This window comes from Diorhabda sublineata, chromosome 5, assembly GCF_026230105.1.
Source record: "Diorhabda sublineata isolate icDioSubl1.1 chromosome 5, icDioSubl1.1, whole genome shotgun sequence".
Lineage (NCBI taxonomy): Eukaryota > Metazoa > Arthropoda > Insecta > Coleoptera > Chrysomelidae > Diorhabda > Diorhabda sublineata.
Window position 1 is genome coordinate 33,237,499 of NC_079478.1, and position 25,233 is coordinate 33,262,731.

The 25,233-nt window shown below is 32.8% G+C and overlaps 1 protein-coding gene across 6 annotated transcripts in view; it reads left to right on the forward strand.

The window, feature by feature from the left end:
• LOC130444607 (zinc finger protein 208-like) overlaps positions 1 to 25,233 on the forward strand; it is a 184,022-nt gene that overhangs the window by 143,800 nt on the left and 14,989 nt on the right. For all 6 annotated transcript variants that reach the window (XM_056779837.1, XM_056779839.1, XM_056779836.1 and 3 more), the window contains one exon: positions 8,101 to 9,854. In XM_056779837.1, coding sequence (XP_056635815.1) covers positions 8,101 to 9,854 — 1,754 coding nt within the window. The remainder of the gene's footprint in view (positions 1 to 8,100; positions 9,855 to 25,233) is intronic.

Consider the following 25,233-nt stretch of genomic DNA (forward strand, 5'->3'; position numbering starts at 1 on the left):
AGAGCAATAGCATAGAAATCGAAAAATCACACCGAAGACTGCCAATCGTACTTTTAAGTGTATTTCGGTTTTATCAACTTGGAACGGTTTGGGAAAGTTATGGAAAACTAAAATATTTCGTTTCGCCCGTTTATCTCGAAAAAACGTTTTAAAAAAGTTTCAAATTAAACTTATAGATCGTCAATTTCTGCATAGGACTTTTCCGGAAAGATTTTGCCTGATGCAATTAGCAGTCTTCGAAGAGATTTGAGCCCCCACCTTTTCTTCAACAGATTATATTGAAAAATTATATTAACAAAAAAAATTGATCAACTTTCTGACAAAGCTAGGAGAGAAGTCATTCATACTGCTGGACTGTCATGCAGAAGAATGGCTACAGGTCCCCCGTTGCAACGCCAGCATCGGACTGCAAGATAGTCATTTGCCAGAGATCACGTCCGTTGGAATGATAATGACTGAAGCTGGGTATTGTTCTCAGATGAGTCGCGTTTTTGTTTCACTGGGTCAGATGAACCGCGACGAGTGTGGAGAAGACCTAGGGAAACATATGCTGAAGTTTGCATTGACGAGCGTCTTCCATTGGCGGTGGGTCAGTTATGGTTTGGGCGGAAATCACTGCACAAGCTCATACAGAGCTGGTCTTCATAGAAAACGGCTCCCTATCCTCTAACAGGTACATTACGGAGGTGCTAGAAGACCATGTTATGCCTTTCATGGTGACTATGAAAATCTGACCAAAGTAGATATTGAAAACACGCGCTATGACGTGTTAAAGCGTGTTGTCGGTCTCTGACGACACATCACAATAATATGCATAGATCTATTTAAAATAACGTAATAGATATTTATATAAAACCTGTTAAAGCGTGTTAACACGACACGTGTTAAAAATGTGTCCTTAGCTTAATTCACCATATTTTTTTATCTCAAGACGCATTTGTTTATTAATAATTAATGTGAATTTAGGACTTCTTTCTTCTGGAATCAGATATCGTTGATGATTTCCAATGTTCCACTGTTAACCTCTGTATATAAAAATAAATATTTCTAAAACCTTATTTTCTAAGGAAAAACTATAATCCTCATGACTTTAAGCATTGAACCTTTTGAAGATTTCAATATTATTGTCGACTTTTGCTTTTGAATCGAAAGGAATTTCAGAACGTGTTTCGTTTCATTGGGTGGATGCTCTCTTGTTTGGTTTGGAGAGATTGGAGGTCAAATCTGAAGAGAACATGATTTAATCACGAGTCGTTTCATAATTCTCTAGATAAATTAGTAATTACATTAATCAATTTTTTTGCGTTGTATATTTTAGAGTAGGGTGTGGGGGCAAAAAATCCGTATAAACTGTTTGTTTTAATTTAATTATTTGCACTTTATGACACAATGGTTACTACACTATAATTACACACATTTTATATAACTAAATCAGTACCAAGTCGGCTTGCTTTCCTAGTTTTTGTTTTTAATTGTGACTTTAAATCATGAAATACTCAATCTGGCATTTGCCAGAGATAGAACTTTTAGTGAACGAAAACTTGCCATTGAGAAGTTTTGATTTTTGTTCCATCCGTTCTCACAACATTTGGGATCCGATTTCTTGACATTGACATTCTGTTCCTTTAAAATGTTTCTCACATATTTATTATCGATTTTCAATTTTCTACACAATTTTCGCAAACTACAAACTCCAAGTTTTCCGTGGGCCGCTTTAACTAAAGCTTTGGTATTTTTTTTGTTTATTTGACAAATGCCAACAAAACATTCTCAGTCAACACTCACTTTACTTGCTAAGATTTCTAAAAATGTACGAGTTTTTTGTGTCCACACCCTCAGTATCTATTTTTTTATTAATGCTTTGTCCATTTAGATTATTCGCTTTTGCTAGAATTTTTCTTGTTTTTGCTGAATTTTGTTGAATAAGTTTGTGCTTCCTCACAATAGAAAATCTGTTGTAATGCAAAGACAAAAGTTGTCATAATAAGAATTGTGTTTGAAAACGATTTTAGATCAACTAAAATTGAGTTTCTTCTGACCCCGAAAAATGATCGTCGGTATAAATCTAATTATCAACTTTTCCTTGATAAATTCAGGTATTTTCAGGTATTTTAAAGGTTTCATTATCTGAGTAGCGTAGTAATTTGAAACGTAACATTGAAATGAATATACTTTTCTAGATTCAAGATGCTTTGCCTCAGGTAAACAATATTTTAATTAAATTAATTACCTGTACTATATATTTTCCTCAAATTCGAATATTAGGAGAAAGAGGAGCATAATATACTTTCCATTTCGATGTTTTCTAATGACCTTATTATAGATTTTATTTTTAATATCTAACTTCATTAGACTGAGTACTATGAAGGCATTAAGATTTAATGTTATAGTACAATTAGTGATAAAAATATGCCTTAACCTCAATATCAGCTTCTTGACCCATTATCTGTATGACTGATTAACTACACACACAATCGAGATTGAACAAACAGCAAAACCAACTTGGTGGTCCTCAATATATTTAAAATTCATGCCTTCCGCATTGCATTAAGAGAAAAAAAGATAAATAAAATTGATTAATATTTATTATTACCCTCAAACAAACAATCTTAATAATGAAAAACATTTATACATGAGCTACCCTGTGATAACTGTGATGTTGTTGTATACATAGGACAGACATTGCGATGTTAGAGACAGATATTAAGGAATCATTAATAAATTTGCATTAACGGAAAACGAGTGAAATTTTTTGAATCAATCAAATTTTTTTATTGGTTGGAATAATTCTTTGAATCTTCTAAAATTCATTTCCAAACTGATGGTGGATTTAGCATGATGCATACGAGGTCTGGCTATTAAATAACGAGACTAATTACGAAAAACGGTTTTATTATAAAAACTATTCTGCATTCGAATGCTCCCCTTCAATATATACCTATCCCCTCGCCTTTCCATACGTTTCGTCCAACGATCGAAGCAGCTGGAAGTCTTCTTTGGTGGGTGCCTTTAGGAGTTCTGCTGTTTTTTGCTTTACCGCTTCCATCGGGTCCATTTCAAAGCAGATCTTTTTCTAACCTTTCAAGGAAATCTGAGCAGACTCGTTGACGCAAGAAATTTTGGTCACAATTTGGTTGATTTTACAGGGTGACCTGGGTGTTGGTCATCTTCAGTGCTCTCTCGGTTTCAAAACGCTACTGCACAAATATTATAACAATGACGGAAACGTGTTTCGAGACGTGCATAAAAAAGATATCTAGATACCCAATGCACTACTCGTTTTTCACCACAACTGTCTAAGGCTCCCTCTAGGCGCGAAGTCTCGTTATTTAATTGTTAGACCCCATATTAGCTTGCAAATAATAATAATTAATAATATTCAAAACTATGATGTAGAATGTTTACATAAAACCTTTTGAAAAAAATTTGTATTCAATAATAACATAACGAAAAAATACTCGACAATCGATTATGAAATATTTTCAAATAATGGGTTATAACGATACGATTATATATGGCAGACCTTTTTGAAAAATTTTAATTAGTTACTGGAAAAAAAATAGCTGGAAATGCGAAATTTCTGAAAACTTTTCCCATACTCTAAAATCAAAAGATAATCTCATGAATAAAAACTGTCTACCATAACTTATAAAATTGTAGATTCCTAGAAAACGGATCTCAAAAAACGTAATTTCGTCCATGATTCCACCAACTCTGATCTTCCTTTAACAAACCTAATATAGTATAATAAAACCAAATTTGATTTAAAAAATTTAATTAAATTAAAAAGTTTACATAAAAGACAAATTTTATTTTATAAATTCCAATGTGTTTCTTTTTCGTATATTAAAATTTCAATGGTCTAATGGTAAATTTTGATAAAGACCTATTTAATCGAACGTCATTAATATTTTTCCCAAAAAAATATGTTATTTCTCAATATAAACAAATCTAGATTATTCATGAAAGAAATATAGAAATGTATGGCCTCTTTAACTTTACACCATCGTCTAGTACCTTTTGGTGAAATTTTTTTATAATATCGCTGATTGTCGCTGTTTTTGGCCGAGCCAAACGTTCTTCGTTAGTCAAGCTGATACCGCCACGTGTGAATTCGGCTTTCATGTATAAAGATGTACCGGATTAATACATAATTATAGGCGGTCATACACTACTGTTCGGGTACACATTTCAAATAAATTTTTTAAATCAACAGCTTCGGTACTAAAACGATATCATTGTATAAATAATCACCCATATTCTTCATTTTTATACAAACGCCACAAAACAAATTCAGCTCTAACCTCAAAATTAAGAAATATTGTAACATTCTAACATCAAAACATTTAAGTACCACTAATATAACCTGACATAGTTCTATCTTCAACTGATTTGTTATATGCACATAAAACGTCTAACAGTTTATGGAGGGCAGTTAGCACTAATGGAATCACCCGTCGGTGTCATTGAGAAAACCTGTAACATCAAAGTTTAACGATGAAACCCAAATACTACCATCATTACAATTTGAGGCATCGAAATTGTCCTAGTTATTTATTTTTAAATTTTTAATTGTGTGTGCTCCACTTAAGAGACCTGACAATTAAGTAATGACAATATATTACAATCTTTGTAGCATCTAGTAATAAAAAACTTTTTCGTTATTGATTGTTTTTCAAAGGCAAAGACTTGTACCATCAACTTTCGTAATTGGTCTATGTTTGTTTGTATACGCTTCAAAACTTTTCAAGCGTTGATTTGTGCAATTAGCTATATTTGTAACTTCTGGAAGTCAATCAATTATTTTATAATGCTTGGTGAACTTTTAATTCATTCAACTTTGACAATTACATTATAATAAAAGGAAACAGATACGTTTATATCACTTACTGAATCACAACATTATAAATAATGAAAAATGGTCACCTTTAGCAAATGAAACCGTTCTGTAACTGTTGTAAAACCCTAGCGGAATCGTTAGCTAAGACAAAATCAACACGTTTTGGAGCGAACGCCCTGTTTCGGAGCGCTTTTAGTTTGTGCTTGGTAGCGGATATGAAAAGTGAACAAAAACTGAGGCATAACCAGTCCAAAATTTTGCTAAATCAACTGTGTTCTGTGATCAAACGTTAAGCTGTAGCCTTCTTAGTAAGGAGAAGAAAATAATTGAATTCGGTCATGAGGATGAGGAAAATGAATTGGGGCTCCATGAATTATTCGCTTAATTTCATTTTGAATTAAAATATCCGTTTTTACATTTATATAAAAGTGAGTGATTGCTGGATACACATCGTAATTCAAGAAGTAAAAAACTAGACAAATTACCACCACATAATATAAAACACTCGTTAATTTTAATAAAAATAATTTCGTTTGAATAAACTAAACTAAAAACAGCCTCGATGCAAAGAATATACACTTAACAATTGACAGAAATCAAAAACGGCTTGCCCATCACGACAGCTACAGGTAAGTAGCAGTAGCGCTTAAGGTGATATCACACGGTTAATTTATCGGTTCATTCGGATGAATGATCACTCAAGTGAATGTTTTTTTTTTATTCCACGCTCACAAGACACACACAAAATGACAAAAAAAAATGAACTTTAGCCGCTCATTTCCTCGAATATGTCGTCAGACGAACTCGAGTGAACGTTCATACGTTTCATTTCTCGTTCATTCGGAGTGCGAATCCAACATCGCTGATTTGGTTCACTAATAATCCATTCTATCACTTTTTATTCATTTAATGCCTAGACGTTTCATTATTAATGAAAGATGCTGAATGAAAGACTGAAATGAATAAAAAGTGAACCGTCTGATATCACTTTTAGTTCTACGTCCGCGGAATCCGACCAATCATTGTAGAATACGTCATATTATGAAACTCTCTTCTAATGATATTCAAAACCCCATTTAAATGAAGCAACCCATCAGCTGATCGTATTTATCTATTGGTACTCACCAGGGTAGAAAGGATCCTATCATATGACTACGATCCGATTCACTCGATCAGTTTCTGAACAACAATGAACGTAATCCGGGTTAGTTTGGAAACAATCAAATTGTCATCTGGTCAACCCAATCGTAGATTCTGAAAAGTTCTACTATATACTAGAAAAAATTATGTAAATATTTGGTGGGGCGAATGTGGCGTGTAAGTACCTGGCCTGACCTAGAGATGGCGGTAGCTGCTTGAAAAATACCACTGTCTTAGAAAGTACACAATCTATAAACTATATGTTGTAAATATGAGAAAAATTGGTCATTTTCATATGATACAATACTTTTTGCGCAAGATGGGTACCGCGTTTGCTCACAATGAAACCGAAAAAAGCGTCGTGAAGATGTTTCGCGAGTGTTTGCAATGTTTCATAGAAATAAAATCGGATTTTATCGGAGTTTATCGTTTCACATCCGAAACGAAAAAACAATAATGATGGATGAAAAGGGAGAACCGGCTCTAAAGAAGACAAAAGTCATGGCGTCGGTTTTTTTGGGATAAGCGTGGTATAATTTTCATTTACTATCTTAAAAAAGGAAAAAATATCAACTGTCGAGTATTATACGATCTTATTATAATGTTTGAGTGAGGAAATCAAGCAAAAACGACCGCATTTGGCTGTCGTTTCATCAAGACAATGCACCAACTCACACATCCGTTATTGCCGTTGCCAAAATTAATGAATTGAAGTTTGAATTGCTACCTCACACACCTTATTTACTAGATTTTGTTCCCTGGGATTCTTTTCTGTTCCTTGACTCGAAAAACTGGCTCAACGGTGCTCAAAGATTTTCTGAGAATGAAGAGGTGATGTCGGCAGTTAATGTCTATTTTGAGGAGCTTGACGATACTTATAATAAAAAGAGTATCGAATTTGATGAACATTGTTGGGAGCTAATAGGAGATTACGTTGAAAAATAAATATATTTTTTTCCAAAATTTTTGCGTTCTCCTTTTGTTGGGCCAACATTTTTTTTTTCATTCACTATAAATTATATCCTTTTTTTAGATTCCATCATTGATTTAAACTGCTGTATGTATAAAACAAAAACAAAAAAATACTATATAAGAATTTAATTATTAGTACTTCACCTGCCTGAAAGTATCTTATTGAACCCTACAGAAGGGTTTTTAGAATTTTGGAGTCAGTTTAGGCTTCTAAAGATTTACCAATCAAATTTAATTTCAAAATAATTCTAACAATGTTCATAAACTTTTTAACAGAAAGAGAAGACTATATTTAAAACTGTTTTCTCAAGGTTAAACATGTGATGTGACAGTACCGTAGTGGCACGTGATTCCACTGGCTCTATTTAATGTACCACCTTCAAAGCGATGATCATCATCGACGTAATGCTATTTTGTATTTTGACGTCTTTAGAAACTTTGTAATTTAAACAGAAGTCATTCATATAAATAGAAATAACCCCAAAAAGTGTTGATCGCGGAACTGCCCTGTCACGTCGCAATATGAATCAGGTTTAAAACTAAAATCATCAGATTAAAATCGGTTAAAAACTAAAAAAAATAAAAAAATTATTATAGTCTGTATAAACCTTATCGTTTTTTTTTTTCTATTAAAATCAAAATAAAATCTTAAAAATGCCTGTTTTTTCAAATAATTGATTGGTTTTCGACTTTATGGAAGCAACCAATTAAAAAACCTTAAAAACAAAAATAAAACAAACACTTGATGGTAACAAGAGTCTTGGGTTTGTATACAATTGACATAAGTATTAACAAGTTCTCGTACTAAATATATAATAATAAAAATTGTTGAATTTTTTTCACAGTAATTGAAGAGTAAATATTAGAATTGCATAAATTTTCCCTAATCTGGGACGATTGTTTGTTTAACAATATTTTGAATTCGGTCCTGCAAGCAAATACGTAAGCACCATCGTTAAAACTTTGGCATAGGTGCGCCTTACCTGCTGATATCTCTTATCATTAGTGCAGTACTTCTATCACGATGCGATAGCATACGAAACCGAACGTTGGGCGGAACATTTTTGTTTTCTTTATAAGAACTCTGCTGATCGGTCAGTAGGAAATGTGTTGTGCAGTATTAACGTCGCGTTTTCTTTGTGTTACAGGTCAACAGTGACAAAGTGCAGCGTACAGAGGATATTGAAGACAGAAAAATTCCACCGAAAACGCCTTCGAAGAAAATTAAACTCGAACCTAACACCGATAGCAAAAAATCAGATTTCATTAATCCAGAAGATATAATTCATCACGCCAATGGCAAGATTTACTTTAAAAATAAATGTAAGTACTGCAATTTCAAAACAGCTTGGGACGGTGAAATGGCCAAGCACGAAAAGAAAGTACATAATATCGACCGAAGAGAAGACAGCAAACCGATGATCAAGAAACCATATAGACCGGTGCCCAATCTTATACCGATACCGTCACAAAATTATTTACTGAAAAAACCCAAAATCGAATTTTCAGATCCAGGAGAACCGGTCATGAGTCAAAAGGACATTAACGATATATGCGCCAAGAGTTCCAATAGTGTTCTTAAGGACTTCGCCTCTCTTTTCGGGTCCGAAGACGTCTTTAAAGCGTCTACTCCTAAAGTACCTGATCTCATACCTACTGCTGTGTACAATAACAATTATACCTCACCTAAAAATAAGATGACCGATGTATTTAAACAGAAAAATGCCTCGTTTTTTGACAGCCTTAGAGAAAAATTGGAATTGGGCACACAGGGAACCGGTAATTTAGTATGTAGCATTTGTAATCATGAAAGTAAGTGCCTTACCGAACACGTGAAACATCAGCAAAGCTGTGGTAAAGAAATCAATAAAAATCACGCCATTATTCCTCTTCATAATATCAGCTCATCGAGGTGCCAATTTTGCAGACAGCGATGCAAATCTAGCACAGATTTATTCCATCACATGCAAAAATGTCCCGAAGCCAGGAAGGCTCAAGATTCACTAGAACCTAAAATAGAAGAGGAATCCGATACTGAAGGTGAATTGAGGATAGATGAAAGCCGAGATGAAACAGAAATAAAACCTCATCCGATGGAAAATAAAGTGTTTGTCTGGAATGACATCGTTGTACCGATGGATATTGAGGTTGACGATTCAAATTATGAATATACAGAAGAAAAAATTGACGACAATGTTTCATTAGATCTATCGATTCGAACACAATCGCCGTTGGACAGTGAAAATAGCGGGTTAGGTCATGAATCTATTACTCCAAATAGTGTACACCATTCTCCTCCACCTAGTACTGAAAAAATTCCGACGCACGGTAACGACATCTCCGTAGCGCAACATAAACGTGTCTTCAAATGTCCACATTGTACTTTTTGGGCTTCCACGGCGTCTCGCTTCCACGTACATATCGTGGGTCATTTGAACAAGAAACCTTTCGAATGTTCTTTATGCGCATACCGATCCAATTGGCGATGGGATATAACTAAACACATCAAATTGAAATCTGTTAGGGATCAAGCTCACGAACAAGCTAAAGTCCTGATGACTGACGAAACTGGAAGAAGAAATTACACTAAATACAATAAGTACCTGACGGAGATTCCCGTGACTAGCGAACAATGCATGGACACTAGCGGAGGCTGTGGAACAAGACCAAAGCATCACGATAGGAATTCTTCGCCTACTGCAAATAAATACATTCTACCAAAATTACAAAAAACTCCGAACAACAACGATTTCAGTCCTTTAATGAAAACTGCTTCACCTTTGAGACCTCCGCCTCCATTGAAAGTTGCCGATGGATCGTTTCTCACCGAGATAGTCGATAAGAAAAGGAGCACCAGTGAAGGAAAACGTACCCTGTTCAAGTGCAAGAAGTGCAACTTCAAGTAAGTGTTTAACATCATTTTATTCGATTTAAAAAATGGAAACGCCGAAAATTGAAATTAAATACCTATACCTATACATTGTTTATTCGGTTGATAAGGTCAGTTCTCTAATCAAACAAGAACTTTTTTTATCCCGTTGTAGATTACGAGGAGTCTAGATATAATTTTTTGGGGTATTTTCTTTATCAGTTGTTCATTTTGTGAATATCGAAAAATTTGAAAACTGGAACCGTCGATACCGACGCTTTACGTAATTAATGATAAATAAAATCAATTTTTTTCTTGATATGAGGTATCTTTTGATAGAAAATTTTAAAAAAAAATCACTGACGTTCCGTTCTATTTCAATAATACTTGACATTGACAATTTGTGTAATTATATCAATCAATAGATTACTTACCGCATGACTTTCAAAATAAAAATCTGTTTTAACTATAAAGTAAAACATTTTTCCTTATTTGTTACATTCCAAAAATATGTAACAGCCATCAATTGAATTAATCGTAGTTGAGAATAGAATTGTAACTTAAACTTAATTTTTTTTTCATCAATTTTTCGTGTCTGTGTATGTGAAACATTTCTAAAAATTATTTTTCTGTATTTGCTTTCGTTTCAAGAATTTTCAAATTCTTATAGTTGAATGTATGTTTTTTTAATGCAGCTTTTTTTATCGTTTCGATGGCCTTTTAATCGATTTTCTAAATACTTGGATGTCTGTCCTATGTAAACAGCGTCACTTAAAATGGATAACAAAATATATTTTCTGTGGTTAAAACAGATTTTTATTTTGATGTTTATGTTGTAGGTGATCTATTTATAAATATACAAATTATCAATGTCATATTTTGATTAAGATGGAAATAGATCGAAACGTCGATTTTTACCTATTTTATTTTAACCAATTTTTTATCAAAAGAGACCTAAAATCAAGGCGATCTATGAAAAAAACATAAAAAGTCTAAGAAGAAAAAAGTTGAAAAAATTCAAAATCAATTATTTCACATTAAAAAAATTGCTACTACAAGTAAATTTCTTCAACTTTTCACTTCTTATCATAAAAAAACTTGTTGATGACACGTTATATAAAATTGACAATAACATAAAAACAAAATATTTTACAAAACCAACTTGGTGTTCAAGGTATTTGAATTCACATGCCACAAAAGGGATCAGTGGTTATTATTTTGATGATAGAGCTATCGAACATCCTGAATGATTAATAACAAATTCTCATACCTATTACTACTTCGTTCCACATTTCAATGTTTTCTTGTAAGTCTTCTGCTATTAGTATAACGTCGTCTACACTAATTGTAATTTTTTATAGTTGCGAATGCCCCACACATAAAACAGTCCATCTCTTGATGATTATTATGAATAGTAATGTACTTAAGCTTCCTCTTTGTCTTTATCCTTTATTTGTAGTGAAGCTTTCTGATATTTTGTCATTTCTTTTGGCTGTTTTCATAAATATTTAGTATTATCATATTTTTACGTTAATTTCCTAGTATCTTCCAATTTTCCCTCTAAGTTTTTTATAAATGTAAGAAGTTCACGCATAGTTTCTAATTTCCTTGTATTGTTTTCTTTTTCTGTCATCTGTTTTATAGTAAATACACGATTTTCGATGTTCCTTCCCATTCGAAATCCACTCGGATTCTTCAAGTGTATCTATCTTCTACAGTTAATCTGATTATATTCTTTTTTAATCATTTTCATCGCCGTACTAATTAATGTTATTCCTCGGTAATTGTTGCAGTCTTTTTTGTAAATTGGCTACTGCTAGTCTGTTGGGAATGTCTCATCTTCTATAGCTTTATTGAAAATATAAAACAACATACCTTTCCCTGTTTCATCCAAATTTGTCATAATTTCTAGAGTTAATTTGTCATACCCAGGCGCTTCTCCATTATTTAGTATCAGTGATTGCATGTTCTATCTCTTCTTTACTAATGTCTATTTTTAATTTTTCCGTTATGTCAATTTGTAGAACTTCTTCTTTATGTTCCGATTCAGTATTGAGTAATTCCTGGTAATATTCTTTTCAACTTCGTATGATTTCCTCTTTCTTCTCGAATATTCGCCCATTCTTGTTTTTTAACAAAATATGTCTTGCGGTTGTTCTGTACTCATATTTTTTAATGAGAGAGAAATGTTTTATTGTCAAAAAATTGTTACAATTTGTAGACAAAAGCGTGTCGAAACTAAAAACCAAACATAAAAATAACCAAATAAAGATACAAATAAAATAAAATTTAAATATACGGAATAAAACCACAATGAGTAACAAAATTATAGAAAATAATTAGTATATAAGTCCATAGGAAAATTAAACCAGTATGCAATACATTTCCGGAATTGAATATTATTATTAGAGTTTAAATTGGCAAGTGATTGTGCATTTTTTTACATTGTAAAATATTGAGCCGTCAACTAATTCTGAACGTAGAGTAGGTAGGTAAAGGTCGTGCTCCGCGTTCCTAAGTGGATAGCCGTGTAAAGATCTTTCCAAAATTGGACAACCGTGCTTACGAATTAAGCAAACGAATTCAAAGATGAATAAGTAAGGAAAAGTCAGAATTTTTAATCTTTTAAAGAAGTCCCTGCAGTGAGCCCTGCTCTCTTTTGTAGTTTGAAGGTTCGATTAAATTGAGTTGCTCCACACGTACCCCAGAAGGGAAGGGCATATCGAAGATGCGACGAGTTTCGTTTTGTTGAACAGTTTTTGATTTTCTTTAAAATCGTCTTCTATTTTTTTACTTCTACTTCATTCTTTGATGCTTCAATTAGTTCTTCGATTTTTTTCTTTGTATATATTACATTGTTTCTCTTTTCTATTTCGCATGTAATTTTTCCATGCCATTTTTTTATTTACTCTTTTTATTTTATTTCTCTGATGATGATTTTACCACATATTTATTTTGCAATATAATATTTTACAAGTAATTCCATGATTCTTCTTCATTTACATTCACTATTTCTCTGTACTTTGGACCACTTAAACATCCATTTGTTTTCCTTTCCTTAAGACGTTTGTAGACCGTTGATTTTCCTAGACCTGTCATCTTCGAACACCGAACACATACCTGTTAGATCATCCACACTCACTGAAGGGTACTGATATTTTAATGCACCATGTACATTTAAAGCCATGGCTTTCTTCGTATTGAATATTCACTAAAATTTTGTAAACGTTTCAGTGACAAACACTGCGCTAGAAATGCAGTTGTATATTGGGAATTTTCTTTTGTAGGACTTTTTCTTAAATTGAAATTTGTCGATAACCATTTAAGTATACTTCATATTTTTATTACCCTCTTGCAAAATGTACCTAGTTATCATTTTTCCCAGAAAACATTTTACAAATCTTTTTCCAATTAACCTGTCTGGTATAAGTATATAATATAAAGGGCGTGAAATATTTTCCCGTCAACATCATTCCTTTCTTAAAATACCCCAAAGGCTTTGGCCGATAAGTAAACATAGTTGGGAATTTGAACTTGATGCAATGATTTTCTTAGAAAATAAATGTTGAATTTATTTGCTAAGGTTTAATAAAATAAAATAATAAATTGTTCTTAAACTATGGCGGCCAGGATAGGGATTGATTTATTACTCTACACACTTTCCGAATGGAGTATAAATAATAATAAACCAAAAAGTAGTAAAGTAATTGTTGGCAAAAGAATAAAATTACAGATTAGAAAATTAATATGACTATTATAAAAACTTGGGGTGTATTCTACTAAGACAATTTTAGGTATGGATGAAATTATCCCGACTCGGAATCAGATTTAGATCTATTGATTACAAAACCCAATTTCTCAATTTTATTCCTATCCCAAGACTTGTATTTTACTTTTAAGTTTAATTATTGCTTAATAGTGTTTTTTTATATAATTTATACCATCACATCTCGTAGAAATGAACAAACTTTTTAATTTATAACAAACATATCCATGTTTCGATTTGAATGATAAGTCCCATAGTATTTTATGTTGTGAAATTATGCTTAAAATCGTATACACATTAAGTATATTCTTGTGATACAAGGTCTTCGTCGTGTAATCTTGAAAATAAATTAGTGTAAACAGAATCGTTAAGATATGGAAAATTAGAAAGTTTGCATTTAGCAATTGGATAGATGATAGATAATCATTTTTAAAGATGACGAAAGTTGATAAAACTAAGATTATACAACAAAAAGCAGTTACAAAATCGAATATAAAATATTTTAGTACATACATACACGTGTGTATACTATCGTCCAATAGTTTGCTTCGATCCTTCTTCTACTTTACTGTTCTTATACCGGTTTCCTAATAAATTCAAAGGAAACTTTAAATTTGAAAATCCCATTAAATTAAGTCGCGCGTTTCATAATTCACGTTTAGGTAAAGTTTAGCAACACTGATGTTGAATAAAATCGCGAACATTTTCATGCAATGATTTTCTTTGATTTTCTACGTAAATTAAACCAATATCGACTTTTGGTGATGAAGCACCACCTCGAGTTACCGTGTTTCGCTGGTTTTCCGAATTCAATCGTGGCCGCAGTTCGCTACAGGATGAATTTCTTGAAGGTCGTTTAAAATCTGCTGTTGTGCCGGAAAAAATCGATGCTGTACGCAAGATTGTCATGTGACATACCGTGAACTTTAATATCACATGAGCATTTGACTGTCAAAAATAATTGTTCTAATAATAATTTGACAAACGCTCAAAAAAACTCTTGTCGTTTGGTGCAAAGAAATACTGAAAGAATAAAATCGCGGTGCTTAGAAAACGTCTATAAGGTCATAATAGGCGACGAATCATGCATCTATGCATATGAACTCAAATTTAAACAATCGGCTGTATGGGTCTTTCAAGACTGGACCAAATCCAACAAAATCACTTCGATGCAAATGGTCGCCTGAATGGTACACCAGCATTTGTTTGCCAGAAGAAAAAATCAGGAAAACCAATCCCAGGAGACGATCCACAATGCGAACTCTCACACATCAGTTCGAACAAAAACATTTTTGAACAGTCAAAACATCGAATTGATTCATCATCCGCCGTACAGTCCTTGTTTGCCACCCAATGATTTCCTCTTATTTCTGCAGATCAAAAATAAATTGCGAGGTCAACGTTTTTCTACACCTGAAGAAGAGGTTGATGCGTTCAAATTATGTGTGGAGATACTTCAATCGGAATGGAAAAATGCTTCGACAATTGGTTCAAACGTATGCAAAAATGTATTGATATTAATGGAGAATAAAAAAAATAAAGCCACAATTAATAGTCTATCTCAAAATTTAATTAGCAACCCTTCCAGCATATTAGAATTTAGCAGGAACCGTTATATGCAAACATATGTTATGTTTGAAATCTAAGTGTCTTTTTAATAATTTTTAAAAAATGAAAGGTTTACGACACAATGACCAGATATCGTACTACATTAAATTCGAACTTAAGCTTATCTGAAGAGGAAAATATTATTGTACGAAGACGAAGAATATATCGACATAGATAAAACTATTAATTAATAAATTGTTATCTTATTTCACTATATAATTTTAGGGGAGGCTGTATTCAATCACTCGTTCAATTTTTAACAGCAAGGACAGCAAGTTTTGAGATTTTGTAAGTGTCGCAAAATCTTCGTCGAAGTCGAATAGTGTCCCAAGAAGTAGCACGATTCAGCCCAACGTATTTCAAAATGCCTCAACATATACGTGGAATGGAAGAAATGTCTTTGGTATTTTATCAAATAGCCAATTTTCCGTTGAAAATTTTTCACCAGGCGGTGAAAAGGCAGAAATTTTTTGGAACCGATAAGGCTTTTTGGCATTAAACGTACAAATTGTATCCGATGCTGGGCTTCGAATTCGTAACAATGTAGCTTGTTGGCCAAGTTCCGTTCACGACTAGACAATATTCAAAAACAATGGTTTGAGAAGGAAATTTGAGGAAGGTATTTTAGTGGAAAACGCATTCATGACAAAATTAGGAAACGTGAAAAAAGGCGTTTTCCCGTTTTATTAAGAGGAATTCATTTAAATTTGAATGCTTAACCTAACCGGTCATATTTGCTATTACCGTACTGCACATTATTGCAACGGATATTAACGGAGACATACCAGAGGAATGGATTGAGTATAATGATGATAGTATTGCCGAAAACGTGGCTAAGATAACGATAACCACATAGGCCATCAGTTTGGGCAGTTACTACTTAATGAACCCTTTCATAGATAGTATAATCAAAAGATTAATCCTAAAGTATTGTTACTGAAGAACTAAAACAATTATCAACACAGACTTCCACGTTTCATTTTGCTTCTTTTTCTAACGACACATATTTAAAAAGAACAAACTATCATCCGTAGTACCTGTCAAAAAAAAATACCAGGCTTGCTAACTTTCTGTTGAAGTCTTCACTTCACAAATCGGTTAGTTAAAACGCCTTTTAATTTGAAGCAACCTTTAGTTAAATTGGGATTATGAAACCGGCCGTTAGCTAAAAAAATAATGAAATAAAAGGTGGCTGTGAATTGTTTAAGAATGATTCAAAATCTTGGTTGTAACTATATGTAGTTCGCGGACCATCAGTAATGTAAAATTTGGAATTAAGTTTAATTCACCGTGTAGATCATTTTGAAAAAGTTTTTAGCACCGGATTTTTTAGTCTGAATGAGTGAAGACCACCCCTTATGAAGGATAATTAAAAAGTTGAAAAACTACCTTGCATGAATCAAAATCGAACAAAAAACTTTTGTTACATATCGCGAAATATAATTCTTATAATATTTATCATACTTCAACTCGTATAAACTACCCTTAGTGGTAACATTATAAATAAAAATATTTTTTCCAGCTTTAAGACGTTTTTTCAATGCTACATAATAATTAATAATCATTGTAATACTTAGTGGTCCAAACATTAATTCATAATAATATATTCACCCTTAAAAACAAACCTTTTATCATGAAATTCATGAAAAAAATGTAAGCCCCTGTTTTGTTGTTTACTATACAGAGTGAGTTATGTATGGAACGCCTCGGAAATCTTGTACGATTTTTTTAAATTTTGTGTAATGTAGCTATAACATTTAAGTATAGAGAATATCACATGAAAAATGACCAGTGTTTCCTAAGAATTTCTAAAAAATATAAAGGGTGATCCATTTGAAATAACAAAGTTCATTGTGTTTTCGGAAATATCGTACAAGCCGTTTCCGAGATAATTGAGGCGTTCCATACATAAAACTCACTCTGTATTTATCAATGATTGAAAGGAAAAATTAAAATAATGTATATAATAAATTTTTTATTTCATCATTATTCTTTTCTTCCTCTTCTTCGTCATCTTCAACTGTGATAGGGGGAAATTTGGACAGCTGTCACCAGAGCATGTTCCACATGTCGAATTGCAAAAGAAGACCAAGTTTTCGACAACTACAATTAGAAAGTATGTTTATTCTGACAGATATACCTACCTGCGTAACGTTTCGACCGCCCGGAAGAAGCTAGTTAGCTACCTATACGCATATACAACCTCCGGGCTTTATTAATTTATATACTCCAAAAACGTTGCGACGAGATAGCTTTAGGTGTCTGGCGATAACTTATTATTCATTGAATTTTTTTTTAATTTCCCTCAAAAAATGCTCAATACATTTTTTCATGATATTCGATTAGTTTTGAGATCGTAAATAGTTATTATTTTCACAGTTTTGGGACAAAATTATCATTAACAAGCCATATCTTAGTTATTTTTGTACTTAGATAACTATAATGAATTTAATTTTATTTTTTTTTTTGACAGGCTCCAACTTTATCACTTACATTTTTTTATAAGCTGTACATTTTCAAGGTTATTTTGAAAAAACCATCCACGAAGGCTCTTTTTTACATGAAAATTAAATATTTTCAGCTTCACATAACTTGAGAAATAATCGCTTAAATAAATATTTTCATAGAACATTTTTCAATGGAATTCCTTTTTATATCCATTCCGGAACTTATTTTTAAGATTATATTTTCCACCTCCTAGAAGAGTTGGCTTCAACCCCATAGACTTAATGTTACACGTTGATACCAATTGGTTGCTGGGACCAAAAATCTTTGGAAAAACTCATGATTGACTGGACTAACAGATGATTTACTTATCAGAATCATATGGTGTTTATTAAAGACTATCTAAAATTTATGTAACGTCGAAATTTTTTGACAAAATTATGTTTAAATTCTTCCTTGATCTAGGCTGTAAATTTGTTATTTATCGTCCTAAATTTGCAAAATTGTGGCTTTGGCGACGTCCTAAGCCCTTACTCCTACTCCTTTTTTTCTATACAGTATCTTTGCTTTTTCTTTCTTTAATGTCTTGTTTATATCTAAGTCTTGCTTCCTGATCCCATCAAGTGTTATTTGGTTTTTGTTTTTTTATGTTTTCAAGTTCCTCGTTTTAGCAATAATATATTTTTTTCTATAACTATTTCTACTACACTCTGTTTATAATGTACCATATTTTTCGAAGTAATTATTGGTAAAATACGACTAATAAATAACTTATCGGACAAAAGACCACGTACTGAAATTTCCCTAATTAAATACCTCTTGTGTTTCTATGCAGTTTCCATTTATTATGCATGCTCTCTCAAGGTTACTTTTTTTAAATCTTATCGCTTATTATAACGACAAAGTTTTGTTTTTGCAACGAATTGTTGCTAAATATTGATCGGGTATTACATACAAATGTCGATAATTTTTTTTATTACCAGGTAAAATACGTTTTTACGACTGTTTTTTTCTAGAAACAAAGAGTTTCTTATCGCGTGTGTAGGTAATATGTAACCAAGGTTGGTTGTACTGAGCTACGATCACGCGCGACTTAATACCTAGATAAAGTCTTCATCACTTATGAAAGACTGTTTGAATAACGTTATCGTCGTACTTATAATTTACGAAATACTTAGCGTCAATGGAATCTAATCTTTTGGAAACATTTATCTTTATACGCTTTCTCGAATCGTACCACTCCCTTATTGAAAATTTGCAGAATTCCGATTTTTTCGAAAGTACCTCGCATATCATTCGATTTTTTGTTTGAACAGTAAAAAATTTATTCCGTTAATCCTTACTATCAATTTTTTCATCAATTAAATGACCGCGTATCGGTGTCCTTAATATAGAACGGCTCTAGCAGGGATTTTAGGATTAGTAGAGCATGACAGGTTAAAATACTGACTGATATACACTGCCAATGAAAAGTTTTTGCCCACCCTATAATTTCCAACAAATAAAAGCAATACGATCAATTTTGTTATTTATATTTTAAAAAACTTATATAGATTTGCTTTGTAGGATATTCTTTGAAAGGACACTGCTTTTCGACTTCCCTAACAAGTCAATCATTACTTTCAGTTCATTCCTTCTTCCTAATTCTTTCAAATACTCTTTGCACAACTTCGACAAATGCTTGTGATCGTTGTCATGCTGAAAGATAAATTTTCTACCGATCAGACGCTGATCAGAACGTACTACATCCTCCTTTAATATTTTTATTGCTTTCGCTCTCCAAAATTTTCACCAGGTCTCCAGTTGCTTTTCCTCCCAAACATTCGGGATTACACATGGATCTAGCATCCGTCCTTCATTTGACCTGCGTGCAAAAACTTTTCTCTTAGACCCAAAAACCTCAAACTTTGACCCGTCACTACATAAAGCTCCCCCCCACTCTTCGTGCGACCATTTTTATGTCGTGTAGCCCAATGTAACCTCTTAAAAGGAGATTCTTCTATGCCGCCCTTCGAAATAAGCCTCTCCTCATTTTTACTGTAGAAGTAATCAAAAGCAGATTCCTAGATTCATTGATCTTAGCTGCTATCTTTGGATCTGTGAGTCGTCGATCACGTTTATTGATCAATACAATACGTTTATCTTCAGCGTTTGTGGTTTTTCGAGTCCTCCCTGAACGTCGTCTATTCCTGGTGGATGTAGTACACGAGGTATTTTTGATTCGGTCACTTTTGCCTAGACTATGAAGACCTGCAATTGAAGCACAAGTTTCAACCGATAGTTACTTCGTTTAACACATTTCAAAACTTGCAAGTTTGGATTTTCGAGAACGAAAACAATTCGTATACGAACTTCACAAGAAGATGTCTTGGTCCAATAATTATGAATCACAGTACGTTCTTGCTAATTGGGACTAAATTACAATCATAAACACCGACGAAAGAAATACAGTTAAAAAAATCAAAAAAGGCGCGGTAAATTCATCCGATGTGTGGGCTCGCCTCATAGTAATGCTCCAATCCACAGTGCTACGTTTTCCAAGGCTACTCTAACGAATGTGGCTGATTCAGCTCCATATGACTATTTTTTGTTCGCAAAGCTGATGTCCGAGATGAGGGGTAAAAGATTTATAAAGGGAGAATATATTAAAAAATGATCACAGTTTTTGTTATGTTGAGAACTGATGTACTGCACTAAGTTAGACTTGAGAAGGAGCACAAGAAACTGAAAATTCATGTATGAACAACCAGTTTCCAATTTCAAACAATTTAATTTTAGAAAACTTTTAAAATAAATTTTTTTTCATCATAGTATTCAAAATAAAGCATGTCATTTCGACACTAACAATGTAATTATAAAAAATCGGAAAATAAAGTTTAATAGAGCGTCTTTTGGCATACGTATATTATGAAAATTTTGTTCTCTATGTGTTATATGGATATCGAAATACGGCCACTCATAATACAGTGGAATCTCTAAAACTCGAATGTCAAGGGAAACGCAAAAAAAAACGAGTTAACGAGTTTTCGACTTAACGAAATATTTATGATTTAACTGCTGAAATTTTGACATACAATGGTTTCTAAGTATATTTTTCGATTTGTGGAGTCAAGTTTAGTTAGGTTAGATTGGGTTCAACGTTATTGTCATAATATGCTTACTCGTATATATATTTTTTACATATTAAAACAAATTACATATTAGTGAAGTAAAAAATCCGTTAATATCTTTTCATTGAAACAATTTGCATTTTTTCAAGCTCAAACAAAGAACTGAATACATGATCCTCGATATCATCTCGTCTTTCAACCCAAAAGTCCGTGTGTTAATTGCAGCTCTGGCTTCTTTATTTGTCATTGGTGGTTCAGTATGATCTAAGACATTTTCTGATTATTACGAGTATATATTGAAAAATTCTTAGCCTACTATAGAACCAAACAAAAATTCAATGTCAAAATATTTTAATACTCAACATATTCTCCTCTTAATTGGATATATTTAATTACAGCGAACCCTTCAAAAAAAAAATGTTTTTTCTTGATCTGCAAACCAGACTTCCACAGCTTTTATTACCTCCTCGTTGGAGGAAAATTTACGACCTTTTAAACTTTTTTTCAGTTGAGGAGATGATAGTCGGACGAAGCCAAATCTGGTTAATAAGGGGGGTGTATAATTTAAACCTAAATCACGAATTTTTTGCATGGCAACATGAGATTTGTGTGCAGGGGCGTTGTCCTGCTAAAACAAAACACCTTTGGATAGCTTTCCGCGTCTTTTCTCTTTAATTTTTCCCGTACAGTGGTCAGTAGTGTCGAATAGTAATCTCCAGTTATCCATTATCCAAAAAATCAATCATGATTACTCAATGGCAATCCCAAAAAACTGAAGCAAGAACTTTTCCAGCAGATTTTTGGACACGAAATTTCTTAGCTCTTCGAGAACCAGAGTGTCTCCATTCCATCTAATGTTGCTTTGTTTTTGGATGGTAGAAATGTATCCAAGTCTTATCCATAGTAACAATTCGATTTAAGAAGTCTAGACCGTTTTCAAATCGAGCACTGATCGAACAAGATATCAATACATCCTTGTATGTGCCTTAGTTAGTGTTCCAGCAGTAGCTAGCCCTTCATCAATGGTCACATAATCTTCAAATTTCATTTCCACTGTATAAGATTTAGTTTAACACAACGCACTATGCATTTAGTGGACATAGGACCAATATCTGAAATTTCCCCATATTTTTTTGGTTAAGCTGTTCTTAGTTCCTATTATCATAGTCCATCGCCTCTTTTTGTTGATTAAAAATTTACATTTAAGATATCTCATTCAACGACAGTCCTTTTTTCAAAAAAAGTGCCACAACTATTTTGTTGACCCAAAATTAATGAATAATCTTTATCACGATAATTTAAATTTAGGTAGATGGAACTTTCATAGTTTTTTAATGAGAACATAAGAAAATTTTAAAATATTCATAAAGAATATCGCTCAAAATCGCTCAGAAATCTACCTCCACAGAAATTAACTAGAAGATTTATAGTTTACTTTCCATAATACGAGTAATTACTTGCGGGTTCGTGCGGGTTCACGTGAAAAATTTTTTTTTCTACCGCTTTCTTTTCAAATATTATTATCTTTATTCCTCGTTAATTGTAAAAACATCAATAAAAAAGTAAATAAAGAAATAAAATTCTATATCGGGATAGCTTAATATCAATGTGAACAAAAATCGGGACATTTTAAATTTTTTCAGAACAAACCATATGGGTTTCAAAGATTCTAACCGGGCATATGAACAATGGATTCACGATCTTGAACTCGAAAATATTCCTAAGAAAAATTTGTTCTGGATGCGTGAAAAATTTATTGTGAATTGACTACTTCTCTTATATGTTAAGAAGGAGTTTTGGTTTGCCGAAAAACCACGTAATCCTTTTTGCGACCTCAAATAGTAGGATTCCAATTAAGTTGAACATCAAAATAAAAATCAGAAATCGATTCCTAGTTAAAAAATAAAGGGGTCCGACCTTTAAACTACAATGTCCAATAATTTGGACTTGTTGGTTATTTTAAAAACCATCATAACCGTTAATTTGATTATTTCTGCAGACACATTTAGTAATAAACAACTTAAAATATACAATACACAAACAGATAATAAAATATCTTTTCTTGATAATATTTAACTTGTGACCGTATCTATCAGATCATGAGATTTGTAGTTGTTTGTTCGGAACAAAATTTTTACTCTAATCTAACAAAAAAAGATTTAGATATATATAGAAAGAGAATATTTTTCAGTGAATTCAAACACTTGAAGAAAATCGGTCTCGACAACATTTTATTTATACAGCGCAGATAAAGAACGCAAAAATATTTGACGAAATCGTCTGCTAAAACACAAAGATCCGAATTTGATTGTACATTATGAGGCGTAATTATATTTGAATAGTCAACAAACAATAAGAATATCTGCAATAAACGTTTTATGTATGTATATATGGTTCCCAGTCTTGTGATAATAAATTATATTAAGTATTGCTACATTCCGACGACAATCTATTCTACAAAAAAATCGAAATTGATTTGGGCGTTTTCTTAAAGACAGAGAATGTTATCTTCTCCATAGATCAACCACATACTTCAGATAGCCAACTCAAGTTCCCGATTCAACGCCATCTTTTGGCTCATTAGCAGTACTGAAAGTAAATGGAAACAACAACATTCCTTTCGACTTTTGGTCAAATATTCCAAATCTGGAACAAAAGTTGGTCTTAATAATCTATTGGAATCCCTTTTATTGCTGAGATATTGGGGATCTACTGAATCACTCCTCTTAGAATGTGGTATGGTTGTAGCTACTAGATATCTTCGTATTCTATTTCATACGCTCCCAGGCATAGAGCTGTTAGTGTCTCACACACTTTGAGAGAATGTGGATAGAGGTTTCATCCTTTTCGCAATATAATCTGCTGGCTGCATTATCTTCTAACGTCTTCAGGTGTCCATTGAAGGGACAGTGCCCTAGATAAATACATAATTCAGGGTCAGGTTGTTTTCATGTCTACTTAAACTTGCTTCGATCATTTATAAGAATATATAGATACTTTCACAGCTTCGTTATTGGATGATTTAATATTTTGAGAACCATTTATACTGTAATTGAGGAACAATCTGAAGATAATTTAGGTTTCCATTAGAAAGCATAGTCCTCATTATTATAAATAAAAATAATTGTAATACGTATTCGCAGCTCGAAACCTCTTTTCCCATATTTGGGTCAAAATTTCCATTGGTCGATGCAGATGAACAAATTGACACAAAGCATAAGTTAACACGACGTTTTTGAAGGATATTCGTGTATAGTTGTGATCATCCGTTGTTTAAGGGTGGGCTACTCCCTAGTATCTGCCCTTCATTGTGATCTACTGACTGTTATATTGGTAAATAGAAGGAATGCAGACTGCAAAAATCTGGTCAAACCATGATGCACGATGTTAATTGTAAATAAAACAAGTTTCTACATACTATTTCGATTTTTGTTTATTATGATAAGAAAATTTATTACAATTACTTGGAAAGAAATATACTAAAACCCGCCACGGCTTTGGAGGTTTACCTCAATCCGTTGTTCCTAAAGCAAAAGCCTTCAGTTCTTGAATAAACATCAAAAGTACCTTTGAATTGACATTGTCAGTTGTGAAGACATAGAAGACAAGGTAAAAAGACAAGTAGTCAGAGCGAATAAGATCGCGAAATGTCTTCAGAACAAGAATACAAGAATCAAAGGTACGTATTTACAAAACAACAATCAGACCTGTAATGGCCTAAATAACAGAAACAAAGCCAGGAATATCAAAAACGAAACAACTCTCGGAGACCACAGAATGAATTAGTATCATGTGTAAGAAATCAACAAACAGCACGGGATAAATTTTCAATTGGAATATCCTGCAAAAGGGATAGGCGAAGGACCTATTGTTGAATAAAGAATATCAAATAGAACCCAAAGGTGTCAAATCACTCGATCATGACGGCCAATTGATATAACGCCGACGTAGGTATAGTTGGTGTTGTAACAAGTGGAACTGTTCTCTTGGAACCATATTTCTTCTAGTTCCATAACCATAATTTTTAGCTACAAAACGTCTGTTATCTTCTAGCGATAGTCAACACAACAGTAATAGCTTGGACGATTTCGATTATAAAGATGATGTAGCCAATCCATAAACTACATCCACAGTCATTCTATGTGAATGCCTCGAGTTTTCAAAGTTCACTAGTGGATTTTCATTAACTCAAATGCGGCCAATTTTACATATCAACGAATCCACTGAATTTGTCCTGATAATGTCGGTCTGCTCAACCAACCATTTGCTTCAAATGATGTGTAGTGTTTAGCTCTTGAGTTAATTTAACCTTGTGTAAGTGTGTGTCAATCCCAAACAACAGTAATTTTTTTGCAGAAAGAACAAAGCCAGAAGGCCAGCATGCAGAGGTGTTTTCACATCTCCTACAGATCCAGTTTGCTCCAATTTATACATAATTTCATCTAAGGCGACAATCATAATTCGCTACTCAATACCGTTACCC